The sequence below is a fragment of the Phalaenopsis equestris genome, unplaced genomic scaffold (genome assembly GCF_001263595.1).
Source record: "Phalaenopsis equestris unplaced genomic scaffold, ASM126359v1 Scaffold000312, whole genome shotgun sequence".
In the NCBI taxonomy this organism is placed as follows: Eukaryota; Viridiplantae; Streptophyta; class Magnoliopsida; order Asparagales; family Orchidaceae; genus Phalaenopsis; species Phalaenopsis equestris.
In genome coordinates this window covers 39,770-55,553 of record NW_018164754.1, presented here as the reverse complement: position 1 = coordinate 55,553, position 15,784 = coordinate 39,770, and the positions used below count along the sequence as shown (strand labels likewise).

The 15,784-nt window shown below is 37.9% G+C and overlaps 1 protein-coding gene across 11 annotated transcripts; it reads right to left on the bottom strand.

Moving 5' to 3' along the window:
- Positions 1 to 1,504: 1,504 nt before the first annotated feature.
- LOC110025603 (pentatricopeptide repeat-containing protein At5g04780-like) lies at positions 1,505 to 9,820 on the bottom strand. Of its 11 annotated transcripts, none has more exons than XR_002294135.1 (6): positions 9,454 to 9,819; positions 6,357 to 6,470; positions 4,692 to 5,923; positions 2,827 to 3,294; positions 2,101 to 2,473; positions 1,505 to 1,806 (listed from the first exon to the last, which is right to left on the bottom strand). XR_002294135.1 is itself a non-coding variant. In XM_020726179.1 (5 exons), the coding sequence occupies exons 1-4, from the start codon at positions 9,521 to 9,523 to the stop codon at positions 3,151 to 3,153; spliced, it is 1,431 nt and encodes a 476-aa protein (XP_020581838.1). In that variant the 5' UTR covers positions 9,524 to 9,819; the 3' UTR covers positions 1,977 to 2,473; positions 3,111 to 3,150. The 11 variants fall into 11 exon arrangements, 4 of the variants coding, with proteins under 4 accessions (XP_020581838.1, XP_020581836.1, XP_020581839.1 ...); XR_002294137.1 differs by lacking the exon at positions 1,505 to 1,806 and having other exon boundaries at positions 1,977 to 2,473; positions 2,827 to 2,974; positions 3,079 to 3,294; XR_002294134.1 differs by lacking the exon at positions 1,505 to 1,806 and having other exon boundaries at positions 1,977 to 2,473.
- Positions 9,821 to 15,784: the final 5,964 nt, after the last annotated feature.

The following is a 15,784-nucleotide window of genomic DNA, read 5'->3' as shown; positions in this document are numbered from 1 at the left end:
CCAGGATTCAGCACTGACTAGGGATAACACCAGGAAGTCACTTTGGATTTCACCAGTGAAGACATTAATAGAGAAACTACTTTCTTGCCTCCACCACCAACTTTCCTTGGAGCTTTGTAGTTCTTCTTGAAATATATTTTCTTACCACAGTTCCAATATTCTCCTCTGCTTGACTTGGGTGTTTTCCTTTCTTGAGCTTGGATCTGCCTCTCTTTGTATTTCTGCTCAAATTCCTTCCCATGTTATCAACATTCGGCAGATAAACTGAAGATTCACAATTCGTTGCTTTTCTACGAACTTCATTATTTAACATCAAACTCACGATGTCATTGAAGTTCAACTTCGAAATCCCTGAATAATTACTCACCGTTGTTATCAAACCATCTCAGCTTTCCAAAAACAAAGATAGCATCACCAATGTTCTGACATCATCATCAAACTTAATCCCCATAGGACACAACTGACTGATCACAATGTTGAAGTTATTGAGATGCTCTGTCACTGAACTGTCTTCTACCATCTTCATGTTAAATAACTTCTTCAACATAAAAACCTTAATGGAAGCAAAAGGTTTTTCATACGTCTTGACCAGTGCCACCATGAGATCCACCATAGTTTTCTCATTCACAATATTGAGCGCAACAGATGAGGAAAGTGTCAACCTAATCAAACTCAGTGTCGTTCAATCCAACACTTCTCATTCCTCCATAGACATAGACTATAGCTTCCTTGCGATTCCTTATAGTGGCAAATATAACTTTTTCTGATACAACAAATCCTCCACATGCATCTTCCAGAAAGCGAAGTTTGTCTCATTGAACTTCTCCATTTTGAACTTTGATTCTTCAGCCATTTCTCTAGAATCGAACTTGGCTCTGATATTAGTTTGTTAAGGAAACTACTTCGAAAGAGTCACCTTTTAATTTTATCGCGAAATAGGATCACAGGATTTAAGAAAACCGGAACAAAAAATTTAAGAAAACATAGTCAAAACAATCAGAAAAATACACGAGAATTTATGTAGAAAAACCCGAGAATGGGAAAAAGTCACGAAACCACACTACAAAAAAATTTCATTATGAAATTTGGAAGAATTTACAAAGAACTCGAACAAATTTTCTCTCCAAACACAAAAAAAATTTACCGGAGTCACTCCATAATTTTCCCTCTCAAATCTGACGCAAAAAATCACACTGAATCACCGAAATTCACCTCTTCTACACTCCTCAACTTCATCGGGATGCTCATTGAATACCGAAGGAAGAAATAGCCAGTTTGCAGTTCGTTGCTCGAATTCAGGATTAAAACCAAATCCCACTCGTGAACCACCCCTAACGCTTAGGTGCCTAAGCTCTCGGGAAGCTACGCCTAAATTGAGCGCATAGGCAACCAATAGTTGGCGCCTAGGCACAAATATAAATGAGCATGCGCATATGCGCCCATGACTAGCGCATAGACCTGGCTCCTCTGGAGCGCGCCCAAATGTGGGCACATAAGCGTCGGGTGCGGCCTTGTGCTTAGTCACCACAGCCCAACAGTGAGATCTCATATATGAGTGTATTAGTTACAAAAGGTTGTTCAAGGCATTTGTAGGATTGGCATGCATTGCGGAATGATTCATCAGATGGAATGTTCTAACAAATTTTGGAGAAAGGGGCTGTAAGTTTGGAGTGTGGAATGCCTAGTCGTTGGTGCCAGACTGAGGAGCTAACAGGGGCGAAGTGCAATGATAGTGGTTGAAGCTGAGAATGAGCAGAGGCCTTGTCTAGCTGGACCATGGATGAGAATTTGCGTGGCAGCTGGATCCTGAGTACAGCATCCAGAAGAATTAAAAGAGATTAGACAATGATTGTCTTCAGCAGGTTGATAAACTGAGATGAGATTGTGAAAAGTGTGGGGACCCATAGAACAGAAGATTAATAAAGCTTACGAGTATGAGTGTGAAGGATTCCAGTGTAAATTTTGAAGCTTGCACTTAAAAATTAATCATATAAAATAACAGATAACACATACATCTCTGTTAAACGTCAAAGCAATCCAGTGTATATTTGAACTACGAATGTAATGACCAAAAACTACTAAAAAAGAAGTAAAACTAACCAAGAAAATTCTTCAATGTTTCTAAGATCTCCTCAAATCTTGAAGGTGAACTATTTCCCACTGTGAACCTCTCACCCACATCATTAATAGCAATCAAGCTATCCTCGGGTTCCTACCTCACCCGACTACCGCTCAACATTTTCCGTGCCATGCAACATTTGTCCAATCTCACATCTGAAGCACACAACGATGATGCAAAAGTAAAAGGAGAGCTTGTGGTGAGTTGGAGCTCCAATAGAATCCTTGCCACCCTCTCTCCAACAGCAGAATTTCCATGAAGCCAACAAGAAGAGAGTAAGCTTCCCCAAAGAACAGAACGATTTCCAAATGGAATCATGCTTGCATAGCTTCAGCCTCTTCAAATCTTGAATCTCTAGAAAGAGATTGATTAGACAAAATAGATGCTCATTATTAGGAGGATTCCCATAAATTTAAGGGGCATTTACAAACATAGCAGCACACAATTCTTATGTAAATTCTTATGTATTAATATATCTCACACCTAAACTTTCATATTTACACACATAACACTCAAATACTTAATATCATATCAAAAATATCACTATTTTTTAAAAAGTGAAATACACCTTTTCATGCATAGTTTTAAAGCACCATAGTTCTGTGAAAGTATAAAAGTTTTGGTGTAAGATATGTAAATACATAAGAATTGGGTGCTATGTATGTAAATTTCCCTATATAAATTCAATTAAATAAAAATAAGTCTACCCCTCATCCAACAAATGCCCATGACAGCAAGTTGTAAGCAGACAATGAAGCGACAAAATCTAGCTCAACTCCATTGCTAATCACCGGCCCAAAGACTTGGATAGAAAACATTCCAAGGCCATGTCAAGCTAGTGCAATAACAACAATGCTGCATGAGGCCAAATTCCGCTTCAACAGGCAACAAAAAAAATATGATTTGCATATTGAATGCAGCCAAACTAGGCATATAGTTATCTGTTATAGTAAAAGCACCAGATTTCACCAATCTCATCTTAGAGCATTACTGCAGGAGTGAGACACTTCTCTAGGATCATCGGTTGTCAGTCAGGCGAGCATATGCTGCAGCAAATAGGAAACAAGCTCCATAAAAAGAACCAGAACAAAATCCAAATGACATTTCTCTTTTCCTTTCACAAATAAAAGCAGACAGAAACTCCACGGCCTTCAATTTCTACTATAGCAGATAATCTATAAAAAAGAATTTTGAACAAATTACTATTATAATATCATAAAATTTCTCCAAGATAAAAGGATACATGCAATGCATATATGCATAGGCACAGACAGAAGCACCAGATTGGGGTGCTCCAATCATGAACAATGGCAGCGTATTGTTGACGAAAGTTAGTCCGTGACAGTATGCACTTGAATGAAGCATAGGTATATGGATGGCAGTTGTATTAAATCCGATCCAATTATACCAGATCCAATAAGTATATGAGTAATTTATCCCAGAGAATAATTATTTGAGTTTGATATTCTGAATCATCTAACAAGATTTGGTATTAGCCCATCAATTATCCAGTCATTAAAATAGAAAAAGTATCGAGTAACTATGATGTCAGGATTTAAAATTATTTAAGGTTGGAGATGACAATGATGTTGGGTTTAAAATTAGATTTACAACAATATTTTTTGTTTCAATTTGTCCAATATATAAAGATTGTTTTTTGCGGAATTTTTATATTGTTGATAGTGCCATTGAGAAGTGAGAATAGATAATCAATTTTTACTACCCATTAAGTTTGGATACGAATTTAAGTAGTGCAAAGTTAAGCAGAGGCAGACCCAAATATACTTCGGAGAGGGTACCCTATCTATTTTCATCCCTAGATAGCATATGGAAAATCTATATTTGATTTAAAAAATAAGTTATCTTTTCCGTAAAATTATAAGCTAAAAATGTTCAATGTACATGTGGAAAATTTTTGATTTGGCAAACCTATACAGCCATTAGATTTAAAGAATAGACATCAAGCAATAGATGAGTTGACTACATTATTATCTCAACGTCAAGATTTTGGATAATTAAATCTGCATGGTACAAAAAATATATCAAAAAGTTTAATATGACAAGCTTCTATTGGGATATCATCAGGTCCTACTGATTTTTCAACCTTCATTTTTTTAAAGCTTCCTCAACTTCCTCTTTACAATTGTGAAAGTAAAAATAAAAAAAATTATTATTATTAACAATATTAAAATCAATAAAGTCAATTGTATTTTCAAAAAACTTCATTGAAAAGATTATCAAAATATCCCACCCACCTATGTTGAATATCATTATAAATACTTCATTGAAAAGATTATCAAAATATCCCACCCACTTATGTTGAATATCATTATAAATAAAAAAAAAAACTTTTTGATTTTCATCTTTAATACACATACTTGAATTAAATCTTTACTTATTTTTCTTTTTGTTTGACTAGTTTATACATATATTTCACCCTCTTTAGTATATAATCTAATATAATTGTCACTAAAACCATATAAACCTTTTGAATAAGCATCAAAACAATCTAATGTACAATATAACTACAAATGTAATGAACAGAACGTTTTGAAAAAGATGTGAATCTAACCTGCGAAGAAACCCTTTTTGCCTCCAGATTTAAATTTCTTAATGTTTCTAAGATCTCTTCAATTCTGGCATGTGAAGAGTTTCCAACTGTGAACTTCTCAGGCAAATCATTTACAACAACCAAACTATAACCAGGCTCCTTCTTCACCCCACTACCTTTCAACAACTTCCATGTCATGGAGACACTATCCCATCTCGCATATGAAGCATACAAAGTTGATAACAAAACAAAAGGAGAGCTTGTGGTGGGTTGGAGCTCCAATAGCTTCCTTGCCACCCTCTCCCCAACAACAAGATTCCCGTGAAGCCGGCAAGAAGAGAGTAAGCTTCCCCAAATAACAGAGTCGTTTCCAAATGGAAACATTCTTGCATGGGCTTCAGCTTCTTCTAATCTTGAAGCTCGGCCCAGCAGGTCAATAACACAAGATAGATGCTCAATTTTAGGAGGGTTCCCATAAATTTCTTCCATGGAATCAAAATAAGTTTTCCCCTCATCCACCAAACCCGCATGATTACAGGCTGCAAGAAGTCCAGTGAATGTGGCAGAATCTGGCTTCACTCCACTGGTATTCATCTCCTCAAAAACTTGGATGGCAATCCTTCCAAGGCCATGGTAGCCAAGTGCTGTAATAATTGTGTTCCACGAGACCAAATTCCTATTTGGCATGCAATGAAAAATACGATTCGCATATTTAATCCAGCCACATTTGGCATACATGTTCATGATTGCATTAAAAACTCCAACATCAAGTTCAACAATAGCTCTGATGAGACGGCCATGCATCTGAGTACCGTATCTAACATAAGACAGGTCAGAACAAGCAGCAAGAGCACCTGCTAACGTAAAATTATCAGGATTCAATCCATAGGCCTCCTCCATCTTTCTGTATATCATTAAGCTCTTGTCATGCTCTCCAAAATAAGAATATGCAGCAATATATGTGTTGCAAGTAATGACATCTTTCTGTTTTATAGAAATGAAAGTATTTTCAACATCATCAATTGTACCACATTTGGAATACATTGTCAAAATCACATTGCCAACAAAAGCTGTCCTGTTAAGTCCAACCTTAATTGTTTGACAATGAAGTCCTTGTCCAGAAAATAAATCCTCTTTCATAGTGCAAATCCCAAAAACAGCGACATAAGAGAACTGATCCGGATGCAAACCTTGTTGGTTCAACACACTGAACAGCTCCCAGCCTTTTTCCAGTTGCAAGTTCTCTCCTAAGCCTGTAATCATAGTATTGTAAGAGACCAAATTTGGCTTGGAAATGTTGCTAAATATCAACAAGGCATTCTCTATGCAGCCACATTTCATGTACATTGACAAAAGTGAGTTGTAAACGAAAGAGATGCCATCATAACCAGATTTCAGAGAATGTGCATGAGCCTGTTTGCCCTGAGGCAGGGCTAAAAGGCTTGCACAAGCACTGATTATACTAGCATATACATATTCATTGGGCTGCAAATTCATTTTAGTGAAGGTGTTCAAAGCCATTGAAGCATTTCCAGTCTGTTCATAGCCAGAAATGAGAGCTGACCACGAGATGAGGTTTTTGTTTGGCATACTGTCAAACATTTGCTGCGCATCTTTTAAATAATTGCACTTTGCATACATATTGATTACATGGTTGCATAAGAAAACTTTGGATTCTGAACCAACCTTGGTGAGGAAAGCATGGAATGAAGCGCCATATTTGGCTGTTCTGATCTTGGAGCACTGCTGCAGGAGTGCGCTCAGCATCTCTTGGATCATGAGTGGTCACATAAGGATAAGCTACAGCAACAGAAAGTAAACTATTGAAAAATGAAAGGGGATTCAGAATAAAAAACCAAATGACAATTCTACTTCCAAACAAGAACTGATTTGGCTGCTCCAATTCTGAAGAACTATGCTCTTCGACGAAGCATAGGCATATAGATGGTACTCATCTACCTTATTTGATTTGACTAACTCAGTGATGTGTGAAAAGAATGCATGAATTTCTTTATATTTTGCACACTTTTTTAATGAAATTGCACTTTAAAGAAATATATTTGTATTGTTTTATTGCAGGTATAACATGTTTTAGGAGTGGAACAAAGTGGAAGGAACATGAAGCAAAAATGAGATAATTTGAAGAAAAAACAGTTTGTGAAGGCCGGGGCCACGAGGCAAGTACTGGGCGCCTGGGTGCCGGTCAAGCTTGGGAACCCGAGAGATTAGCATCAGGGTGTCAACCACTGGGCGCCAGGGCCTCAGTCCTGAAGACCAAGGCTATGGCGCTAAATCAGCGTGGCGCCTAAGCGCCAGTCAACTAAAATGCAACCCCAGAGGTTGGCACCTTAGCGCCACGGCCCCAATCCTGAAGGCCAAAGCCATGGCGCTTGAATAGAGTGGTGCCTAGGCGTCAAGACCAAATTTTGAACGGTTTCGAGGCAGTTCAGAGCAGTTTCAGAGCGGGTTAATGACAACTTTAAGAGCAATTTGAAGGGGACTTTAAGAGGAGAAGAAGAGTTCGCGAATGGGGTTTTTTGTGGTGGTGATTTTTAATGTGTGTTCTAGGGTTACAGAGAGTTTTGGAGGGGTTTTCCTCTAGTGTTTGTAATTGTCATAGGCTTGTTCGAAGCAAGTCTAGGGGTGTGTTGTGTTGTAAGTGATGTTGTATAAGGAGTTCCAGGAGAAGAGTAAGGGCTTGAGTGGAGCAATCTCAAGGCAAATTGAGGAAGAGAGATAAGTATATTTGTGATTTGGATTGTAGTATTTCTGAAACACCTTTATATGTTGAATTTATTTGTTTCAATGCATTCTGGTGTAAGTTTATCCATGCTTTCTGAGTAAATTTAACTGTTTTTCCTTGAGGTGATGTAGTAGATGTGTAGGAATGTGGATATCATGCATGAAATAATTTTTATTCTATAATTGTGATGATTTCCTTCTGCACTTAGTTTACTTTTCAATCTGGTCAGTTCATCTATTAAAATGTGTAGTGAACCCATAATAAGAACTGGGAAGAGCTACAACAATGAAAATCACGTTGAACTATAGGGCATGAATCAAAGTACATTGTAGGGATGCAAATAAATGGAAGAAAATTTCATTGGGTTCAAAGTGGGACTTAAGGAATTAAAGTCACTTTAACCAAGCCTTTTTATACGCTTGGAAGAGAGAAAGAGCATTTGTGCTTCTATTTGTCACAATATTTTACCTTATTTCACATTTCTTCCACATCTACACTATACTATTACCACTGCAAGGAAAAATAACCTTAGAACTTAGCATAACCAATTCACATATCATAGTTAGAAATTTTGTAGGGATAATTTTATCTAAATGCAGTAGGTTTGTTAGCAAAAATTTACTAAATCTAGTGAATTAGCAAATTTAACAGATTTAGACGAAAGGAAGAAAGGGGTCTCTCGTATCCATTCCGCCCAGCTGCCCTATTTCTACGATGAGATCAAACATAGTCTCTCCACTCAATGACATGAGTCTTCCCCATCTTCTCCTTTTTCCAGCAGTCATGTAGCCCTCCACCCACCTTCCTACCTTGCATGAACTGCATTGTTTGTCATTGGCGGTGGGTCGAACTGACACAAACGGATCCATCACTTGTCATCTTCGCACAGTCTTGCCACTCAAGGGATCTCAAGGCCAAATCTGTTAGCCGACTGACATTGTCCAATGAAGGCAAAAATTTGCATGCTCCCTGTGGAAACATTCTAATCTCCTCAAACAAACTCAAATGTGTTGAGAATTTCACAGTTTTTTGTGAAGCTTTAAGAGCAAACAAAGTAGATTGAATCTAATAGGAAGGATTTGTTTATTTCGAATTCTTACTTTTGTTATTGTGCTTGGTTTCAGAACAGGACCTAGCATCCACATCTGTTAATGAAAATGAACTGGAAAATAAAGCATCTAGCCAGACCAATTTACTTCTTTATTACTTCCAACAAATCTTTGTGACATAAAAATGACGAAATATAAAGCTTTAAAGAGAATGCTTTTGATCCCATTGAAAAAATTAAATAAATAAATAAATAAAAGCAAATGGTATTCAGGGTGGACCTAGGTAGGGTCCAGACTCCCCTCAAATTCATATTTTTCTGCATATGGGAGGACAGTTTGGCCCTTTGCCTCTCCAGAAAGATTACATTGCCTTCGTTGCCCTAGTCCCTCCCACGTTGAGTCTAGGGGGACAGTTTGCCCCCCACCCCTCCAATGATATACTACTTAATGAATAATTATTTTAAGGGAATACTTATTAGCATGTTCTTAATTTAGCTTGTGTTTTGTTCGTATGAATGCACCTAGAAGTGGAAGAAATTGTAGCAAACTTTCAATAGCATTCAAAGTCTTATCATCAAAAGTTGATATTTAAATCCTATTTAAACCAGCAAACTTAAATCATGGAATAAGCAGCCAGCAAATTTACAAGAATTTAACTGGATTTAGCCTCAACGATATCAAATAGTTTTCAAGATTTAACTACCTCGGGAATTCATAAATCTGGATTTACAGGATCTACTAAATCCTATTTAAGTAGCAGCCAAACAGTCGCTAATATTACTTTACCATAAACTGAACACATATTCGAAGTATTATATCGAAATTGGGAAGATGCCAGTTATTCATGAATTTGAAGCTTGCATTTACAGATTGAACATTCAAAATATTAGATAAATATTCTTCTTTTTCAACAAACATCAAAGAAACCCGATGTAAAGTACAACTACATCTGCAATGACCGTAAAACTTTGAAACAGAAGTAAAATCTAACCTAGAAAGCAAATCACAAGCATGGGGCCACTCTCTACTTCGTTATACATAAGAAGCAGCAGAACATCCATGACGTCTCGGCGATCATTTCGTCAAGCCTGCGCTTGTCAACATCAACCGAATCGTGGCATGCACCTCCCACGAGAGGCGGCATTGGAGTGGCGGAGCTCCACTGTGTGCTGATCAGGTGCGGCGATCGGCGGCGGCGCGTGAAGCTGGAGCGGTGCTGCAGTGTATTGCCAAGGAAAGAAGGAATTCCTCGACGATTTTGGGGTTTTCGGCTCGATTTGAATTAATGAGACTCAAAATCGCTGGTTATATCCGATTGCTGAGTGGAGTCGGCTCAAAATGGAATTGAGCTCCATTGTGGTGCGAGTCACTCATGCCGGCTTGAACTCAGGCTCGATAATTCGCTCTTGAACTGCGCACAATGAGCTAACAAGCGAATCTCATTTTAGACCCCGACACGACTTATTAGAGGTGACTCATTTAAAAAATATTAATATAAAACATACTCAAAATATATTAAATTTTAAAACTTTATTTTTAAGGTATTAAAAATATTGAAAAAAATATTATTTTATATTTTATATTAAGTGATTTATTATTATTTTCTTTGTAGTCGACTAATTGCTCATTATGTTAGTCATTATATTATAACATTATCCTAAATTAATATTATTTTTCATTTTTTTATAATAAACAGGACGGCTGGTGAAACTCAAGCTCGAGGTCGAACTCGAGAAAATTAATCAAGCTAAAGTTCAAGCCAAGAGTGGCTTGAGCTTAGCTCGACGCGTTTACACCTAGCTCAAATCAAAATGACTTAGTTCAAATTGAGTTATTTGCATCCATTTTCAACTCAAAATCAACTAGATTCAGCTCACAATTGAAGCTAATTGGCTCAAACTGAGTTATTTGGATCCATTCCAGCTCAAACTTGGCTTATGACTCGTTATATTCAATTTTACTTGGCATTATATATAACCTTTATAAATAAAAAATATTGCAAGCCGATCTCGAGTGACTTCAAACCAATTTATGTGTGGCTTGAAGTTGGCTAAAAAAAAATTTGATCCAAAATTTTGGCTTATAGCTCTGCTAGTTTATTTCGATCTTATGCCAATTTGATCATGTGCACATAAAAATATATCAACATGAATTTCAAAACAGATGGGCAGCTCAGGAAGAAGATTTGGATGATCGAGCGTAGCCTTCGACGATCATTCCATATGAGTATTGGAGTAGGAAGCACCTTATCCAAACTATTGACAGAATGTGCCAAGAGAAAATCAAGTAAGGCGGTGATCAACCTTCAGGGTGATCGATGGGGAGCACTTTTTCAGACTATATATCTACGAAATCAAGGCTTGCTAGGTGATCGACGGCCCTCATTGATCGAATTGGTCCTCAATTTTATTATATACAAATAACTTTATAATTACAAAAAAATCCTACAAAGTTAATAATGAGGGGGCTAATATGTTCTTTGTAATACTAAGATATAAGCCTATAAATAAGCGGTCCATAATATGAATAAGGGACGCTTTTTTGTGTATCTACTACTGTTTTTTCTCTCTCTTAAATCATTTCTTAATAGAATGTTTCATTCATTGGGTGTGTTTTCTGAATATTTTTTTATTCAACATTTTTAGGTATGGTAAGCGTGGAAACTGTCATCAACAAGAAGAGGAGCCCACCAACAAAAACAGGGATAGTCTAGTCACATGAACGAAGGAGAAGCAACATGCACCCAAGAGTTTATGGAATAATTTGTTCAACAAGATCTATAAGATTTGAGAACTCATATCACCAACTATATGACAGGACTGTTCGCAGAAGTCCTTAGGGCGGTCGCTACCCTAGCACTTCAAAGAACACTCAACCCCCCCCCGGGGAACTGCCAGCCAACAATGGCAGGAGGGTGATCCACGTGCAGATAATACCCAACAACAGTTTATACCAAGACACCGCCGAATCTGCCCCATGGAGGAGAGGAATCGGCCGGTGCGGACCAAGGTTCAGAGGCAGCCAAAGGGCGCTTTCTCCTTACAGGTATCCGAAGTTGAACCCCTAGAAAAGTTCAAGATGTCGATCTTAAAGACATATAAAGGATAGTCGAATCCCAACGACCACCTCACGTCATATTAATCGTCCACATGCCTATTGAAATTTTTTTATGCCCTAATGTGTAAGCTCTTCGTCACAACACTGAGATCAACCACATTAAGGTTGTTTGATGCATTGCTCACAAGGTAGTCACATGTTTTACGAAGTTTATAAGATTTTTTTATTGCATTTTGCCAGCTTTGAGGCCTAAGAAGAGTGCCAAATTTCTGTAACAACTAAAGAAGGGGCTAACAAAAACTTACGATCATTTATTGCACTCTTTCAGAGCAAAAAGTAAGATGTCAAGGACTTGAAGCTTGACATGGCCTAGGCCGCACTAGCGCAAAGAGTGTGGTTGAAGAAGTATCATTTAGACCTTGAGCTCACACAACTACAATGCTTGGCCAAAGCTGTTGGAGATGGCCAACAAATACATCATTTTTTATGAGAACGCCCCTAAGCCCGCCAAACAGAGACACCACAAGACTGCAAGGGACATCCTATGCAAAGTGCACGACCTTCAAACCATCCCCGCTATAAGGGTCACCCCAACAATCACTCCACTCAGCATCAAGAGGACTAGAGGCGATTGGCCAAGACCCAGAATCATTGATCGTCATACCAACGTGAACACCTCCAATATGATAATGGAGTCCCCGCGAAACTCCACTCAAGGTATCAATGATAGACATAGTGGATGTCATCCATGATAATAAGTTGTTCAGGAAATCAACGCCGATGAGGGCCGGAGATTTCCTTCATGATAGCAATAGCATAAAATATTGTATGTACCATAGAGTTCACAAACATGGCACTGAGGAATGCAAACACCTACAAAGCCTGATGGAGGAGTTGATAAAGGAGAGGAAGATAAAAGAATTTGTCACTCCTGGAGCCGTGATCCAAAAAAAAAAAAGCAAAGCTCTCACAGGGGGAGTGACTGACGAGCCTATTGCACCAACTCCATTCACATTGTGATGTACATGCCCGCAATCTTTGAAGGAAGTGTGCCACTCAGGAGGATAGGCTAGAAGAGCCAACAAATAGGGGAACTCTGTGTCACAACTTTTGCCCCAAAACCCAAGGGTCACCCTCCTATCTATTTCACTTACAAGGATCTACCCCGAAAAAGGAAACTCATATAACGACACCATTGTAATAACGATAATAATAAATAATTACCAAATAGGAAGTATTCTCATTGATACAGAGAGTTCTGTGAATGTACTATTCCAACAGGAATTCGAAAAGCTGAGCCTCACTACCGATCAGATGACCGCATCGACCGATCTGTTGTATGGATTCTTGGGGAAAAAGAGGGAAGCAATGAGAGTGATCGGGCTCCTGGTAAGTTGCAAAGAAAATGAAAAATAATTTACACTCATAGAAGATTTTCTCATAGTAGATTCACCCCCAACTTATAAGGCTATATTTGGTCAACTGTTGCTGAATAATTTCAGAGTTGTAGTCTTTACTTACCACGTTGCTATCAAGTTTCTTGGAGATGGAAAAATTATCACGGTCAGAGGTGACCTGGAGCAGTCTTGTGTCTGCTACTTGCGGTCTATAAGCAGCATAAAGCATGATCCCCCGGGCATCCAAAAAGCGAGGGAAGGTGGACTTGAGACCAGCAAGTCCAGTCATAATGTTCTGATGGTCGAAGTAGAGTCGAGTAGATGTTTCTGATAAGCAAAGCTCTTGATGCAGGCCATAGGGAGTTGATGATCCAAGCTCTTGATGCAAGCCCTGGTGGATTCGGTTGTCGGTCACTCAGTCTTGAGTTTCCTTGATGTATTTTTCAGGTACCATCAGATTAAGATGCACTCAACTAACACAAGGAAAACTATTTTTATTACTTGTGAGGGAGTTTTTTGTTATAATGTAATTCTCTTTGGGCTTAAAAATATTATGGTGACTTACCAACACCTCATGGATGTAATCTTTACTAATAAAAAAGGAAGTAACATTGAGGTGTATGTCGATGATGTACTGATTAAGATTTGTCCAGCCAAACAACACATTGAGTACATTGAGGTGTATGTCGATGATGTACTGGTTAAGATTTGTCCAGCCAAACAACACATTGAGTACTTAAAAGAAATCTTTCTAACAATAAAAAAGTATAACATGAAACTAAACCTACTGAAATGCACCTTTGGGGCTGTGGCAGGCAAAATCCCGAGGTATTTGTTAAACCTTGAAGACGTAAAGGCTAACACAAAAAAGATCCAAGCCCTCATCGATGTGTCGTCCTAATAACACTAAGAAAATCCAAAATCTAACCGACCGGATCCCAGTTATGAGTAGGTTCATATCCATGTTAAGTGATAAATGCACCCCATTCTTTAAAGTACTCAAGGAGAGCTAAATGCCTTGAATGGACACAAAAATATGAGGAGGTCTTCAGGAACTTCAAGCAGTTCTTCGACTCTCCTCCCCTCCTTCATAGCTCGAAGCCAAAGGAAAAGCTTTATCCTTACCTCGAGGTTGCCCCCAAAGTCGTTAGTTCAGCCTTGGTCAGAAAAGATCTCAAAAAGTAGCATCAAGTGTACTACACGAGCTAAGTTCTCAAAAGCGTTGAACTCTGATATCCCTTAATAAAAACCTTGCTCACTTCAACACGGAGGTTCTGACCATATTTCTAGGTACACCTCATACAAGTTATCACTGATAACCCACTAAAATATCTTCTTACCATGCCAAAGCATTATGGTTGACTACTCAAATGGATCGTAGAACTCAACGAGTTTGATATCTTCTATATCTCTCAGACGATAATAAAAGCACAAGTTATGTAGATTTCCTAGTAGATTTCTCTGAACCAGAATGGCTGAACGAGGATTTAGCGAGCGACAGATTGATCTAGTGCCTGTTTATTGATGGGGCATCTAGCCAATCAAGTGATGGACTTGGAATTTTCTTATGCATCCCCATAAGAGAAAACGTATACCACTCAATCAAGGAAAATTTTCCATTATCTAAAAATTAAGAGAAAAATGAGGCTTTGATTGTAGGATTTCCCCTAGCCTCAGAGATGGGAGTCCTCCATATAATGGTAAAGGTCAATTCACAACTCATAGTGAACCATATCAACGAAGAATTCGAAACCAGAGAAGAGACTATGACAAAGTACCCAAGGAAGGTGAAGACGGAGATCAGTCACTTTACCAACTTCAGAATCAAACATGTATGAAGGGAGGAAAATTAGGTCACCGACCTCTTATCTTGAAGCCTCCACTCAAGAGAGGGGCTACAAAAAAAATACTCAATCGACCCTTAATCAAACAACCACTAGCAATGGAGAAACATCAGGAGGAGAGGAAAAGCTGGATGAGCTCATACATCTAGTACCTGAATATAGAGGAGACCAGTCGGAAGAGATTCAAATAAAAGGCTTCCCATAAACATTTCAAATACTTCACCGACTCTTTCATATTTTGAATGATTTCCTGAACCTCATTTAATCCATTTTATACCATTATATTGAAGATATGTGCACAACATCTCACATGAAAAAAGACCACGAAAGTGCAGTTTTTCCCTTGATTGAAAATTTGCTTTTAATGTACTAGCTGACACATCATTGTTGTTTGCATTACCTAAAGTAATTGTAATGATTTTACCTTGGAGCTTCCACTTCAACAAACATTCACAAATATCATCACATATATAAGTGTTATTATGTGAAAGCTCTAACTCAATAAAATTGAGAGTTACATTCTTTAACTTTCATGTTTCATAAATATAATGAGCAATTAAGTACATATATCATATAACTTGATTAGAAGTTTGTTGACCTCACTTTTGGTTGAGGTCTAGAAACTTCTTTAGTAGCCTAGGTCTAGCCATAGGACTTCCCTATTGAATAGTCTTAGAAAATTAGAAAAGGTACCCCCACCATTAGAAATTCAAAACTCTTCTTTTTACTCAACTTGAAATTCCACATAATGATCTTAACCTCTAGCATTTAGTAGATAAGATCATTATAAGAGAATTCAAGAAGAGTCCCTATAGGATTACTTGGCTTTAGGATCGACCCTGGGTTTTGACTTGGAACTAGGGTACACCATATCTTCACAATATATTAATCCATGGTTCATTTAGAATGGATATCTATCCAATTCTATGTGAAATGCCTAACTTGGTCTTTTGCTCATAGGCACCTCCAAATTACCTAACTACCATTTTGGACCTAAATTTGGCTAATATTCCCAAATTTTTGC

Bases quoted from the DNA above. Each gene is read 5' to 3' on its own strand.
- LOC110025603 (XM_020726176.1), bottom strand. From the start codon at position 9,523: ATGGATGTTCTGCTGCTTCTTATGTATAACGAAGTAGAGAGTGGCCCC. The intron at 6,471-9,453 runs GTTAGATTTTAC...CTGTTGCTGTAG, and splicing joins GCTTGTGATTTGCTTTCTAG to CTTATCCTTATGTGACCACT. The intron at 3,596-4,691 runs GTTAGATTCACA...AAATCTTGTTAG, and splicing joins CAAAAAGGGTTTCTTCGCAG to ATGATTCAGAATATCAAACT.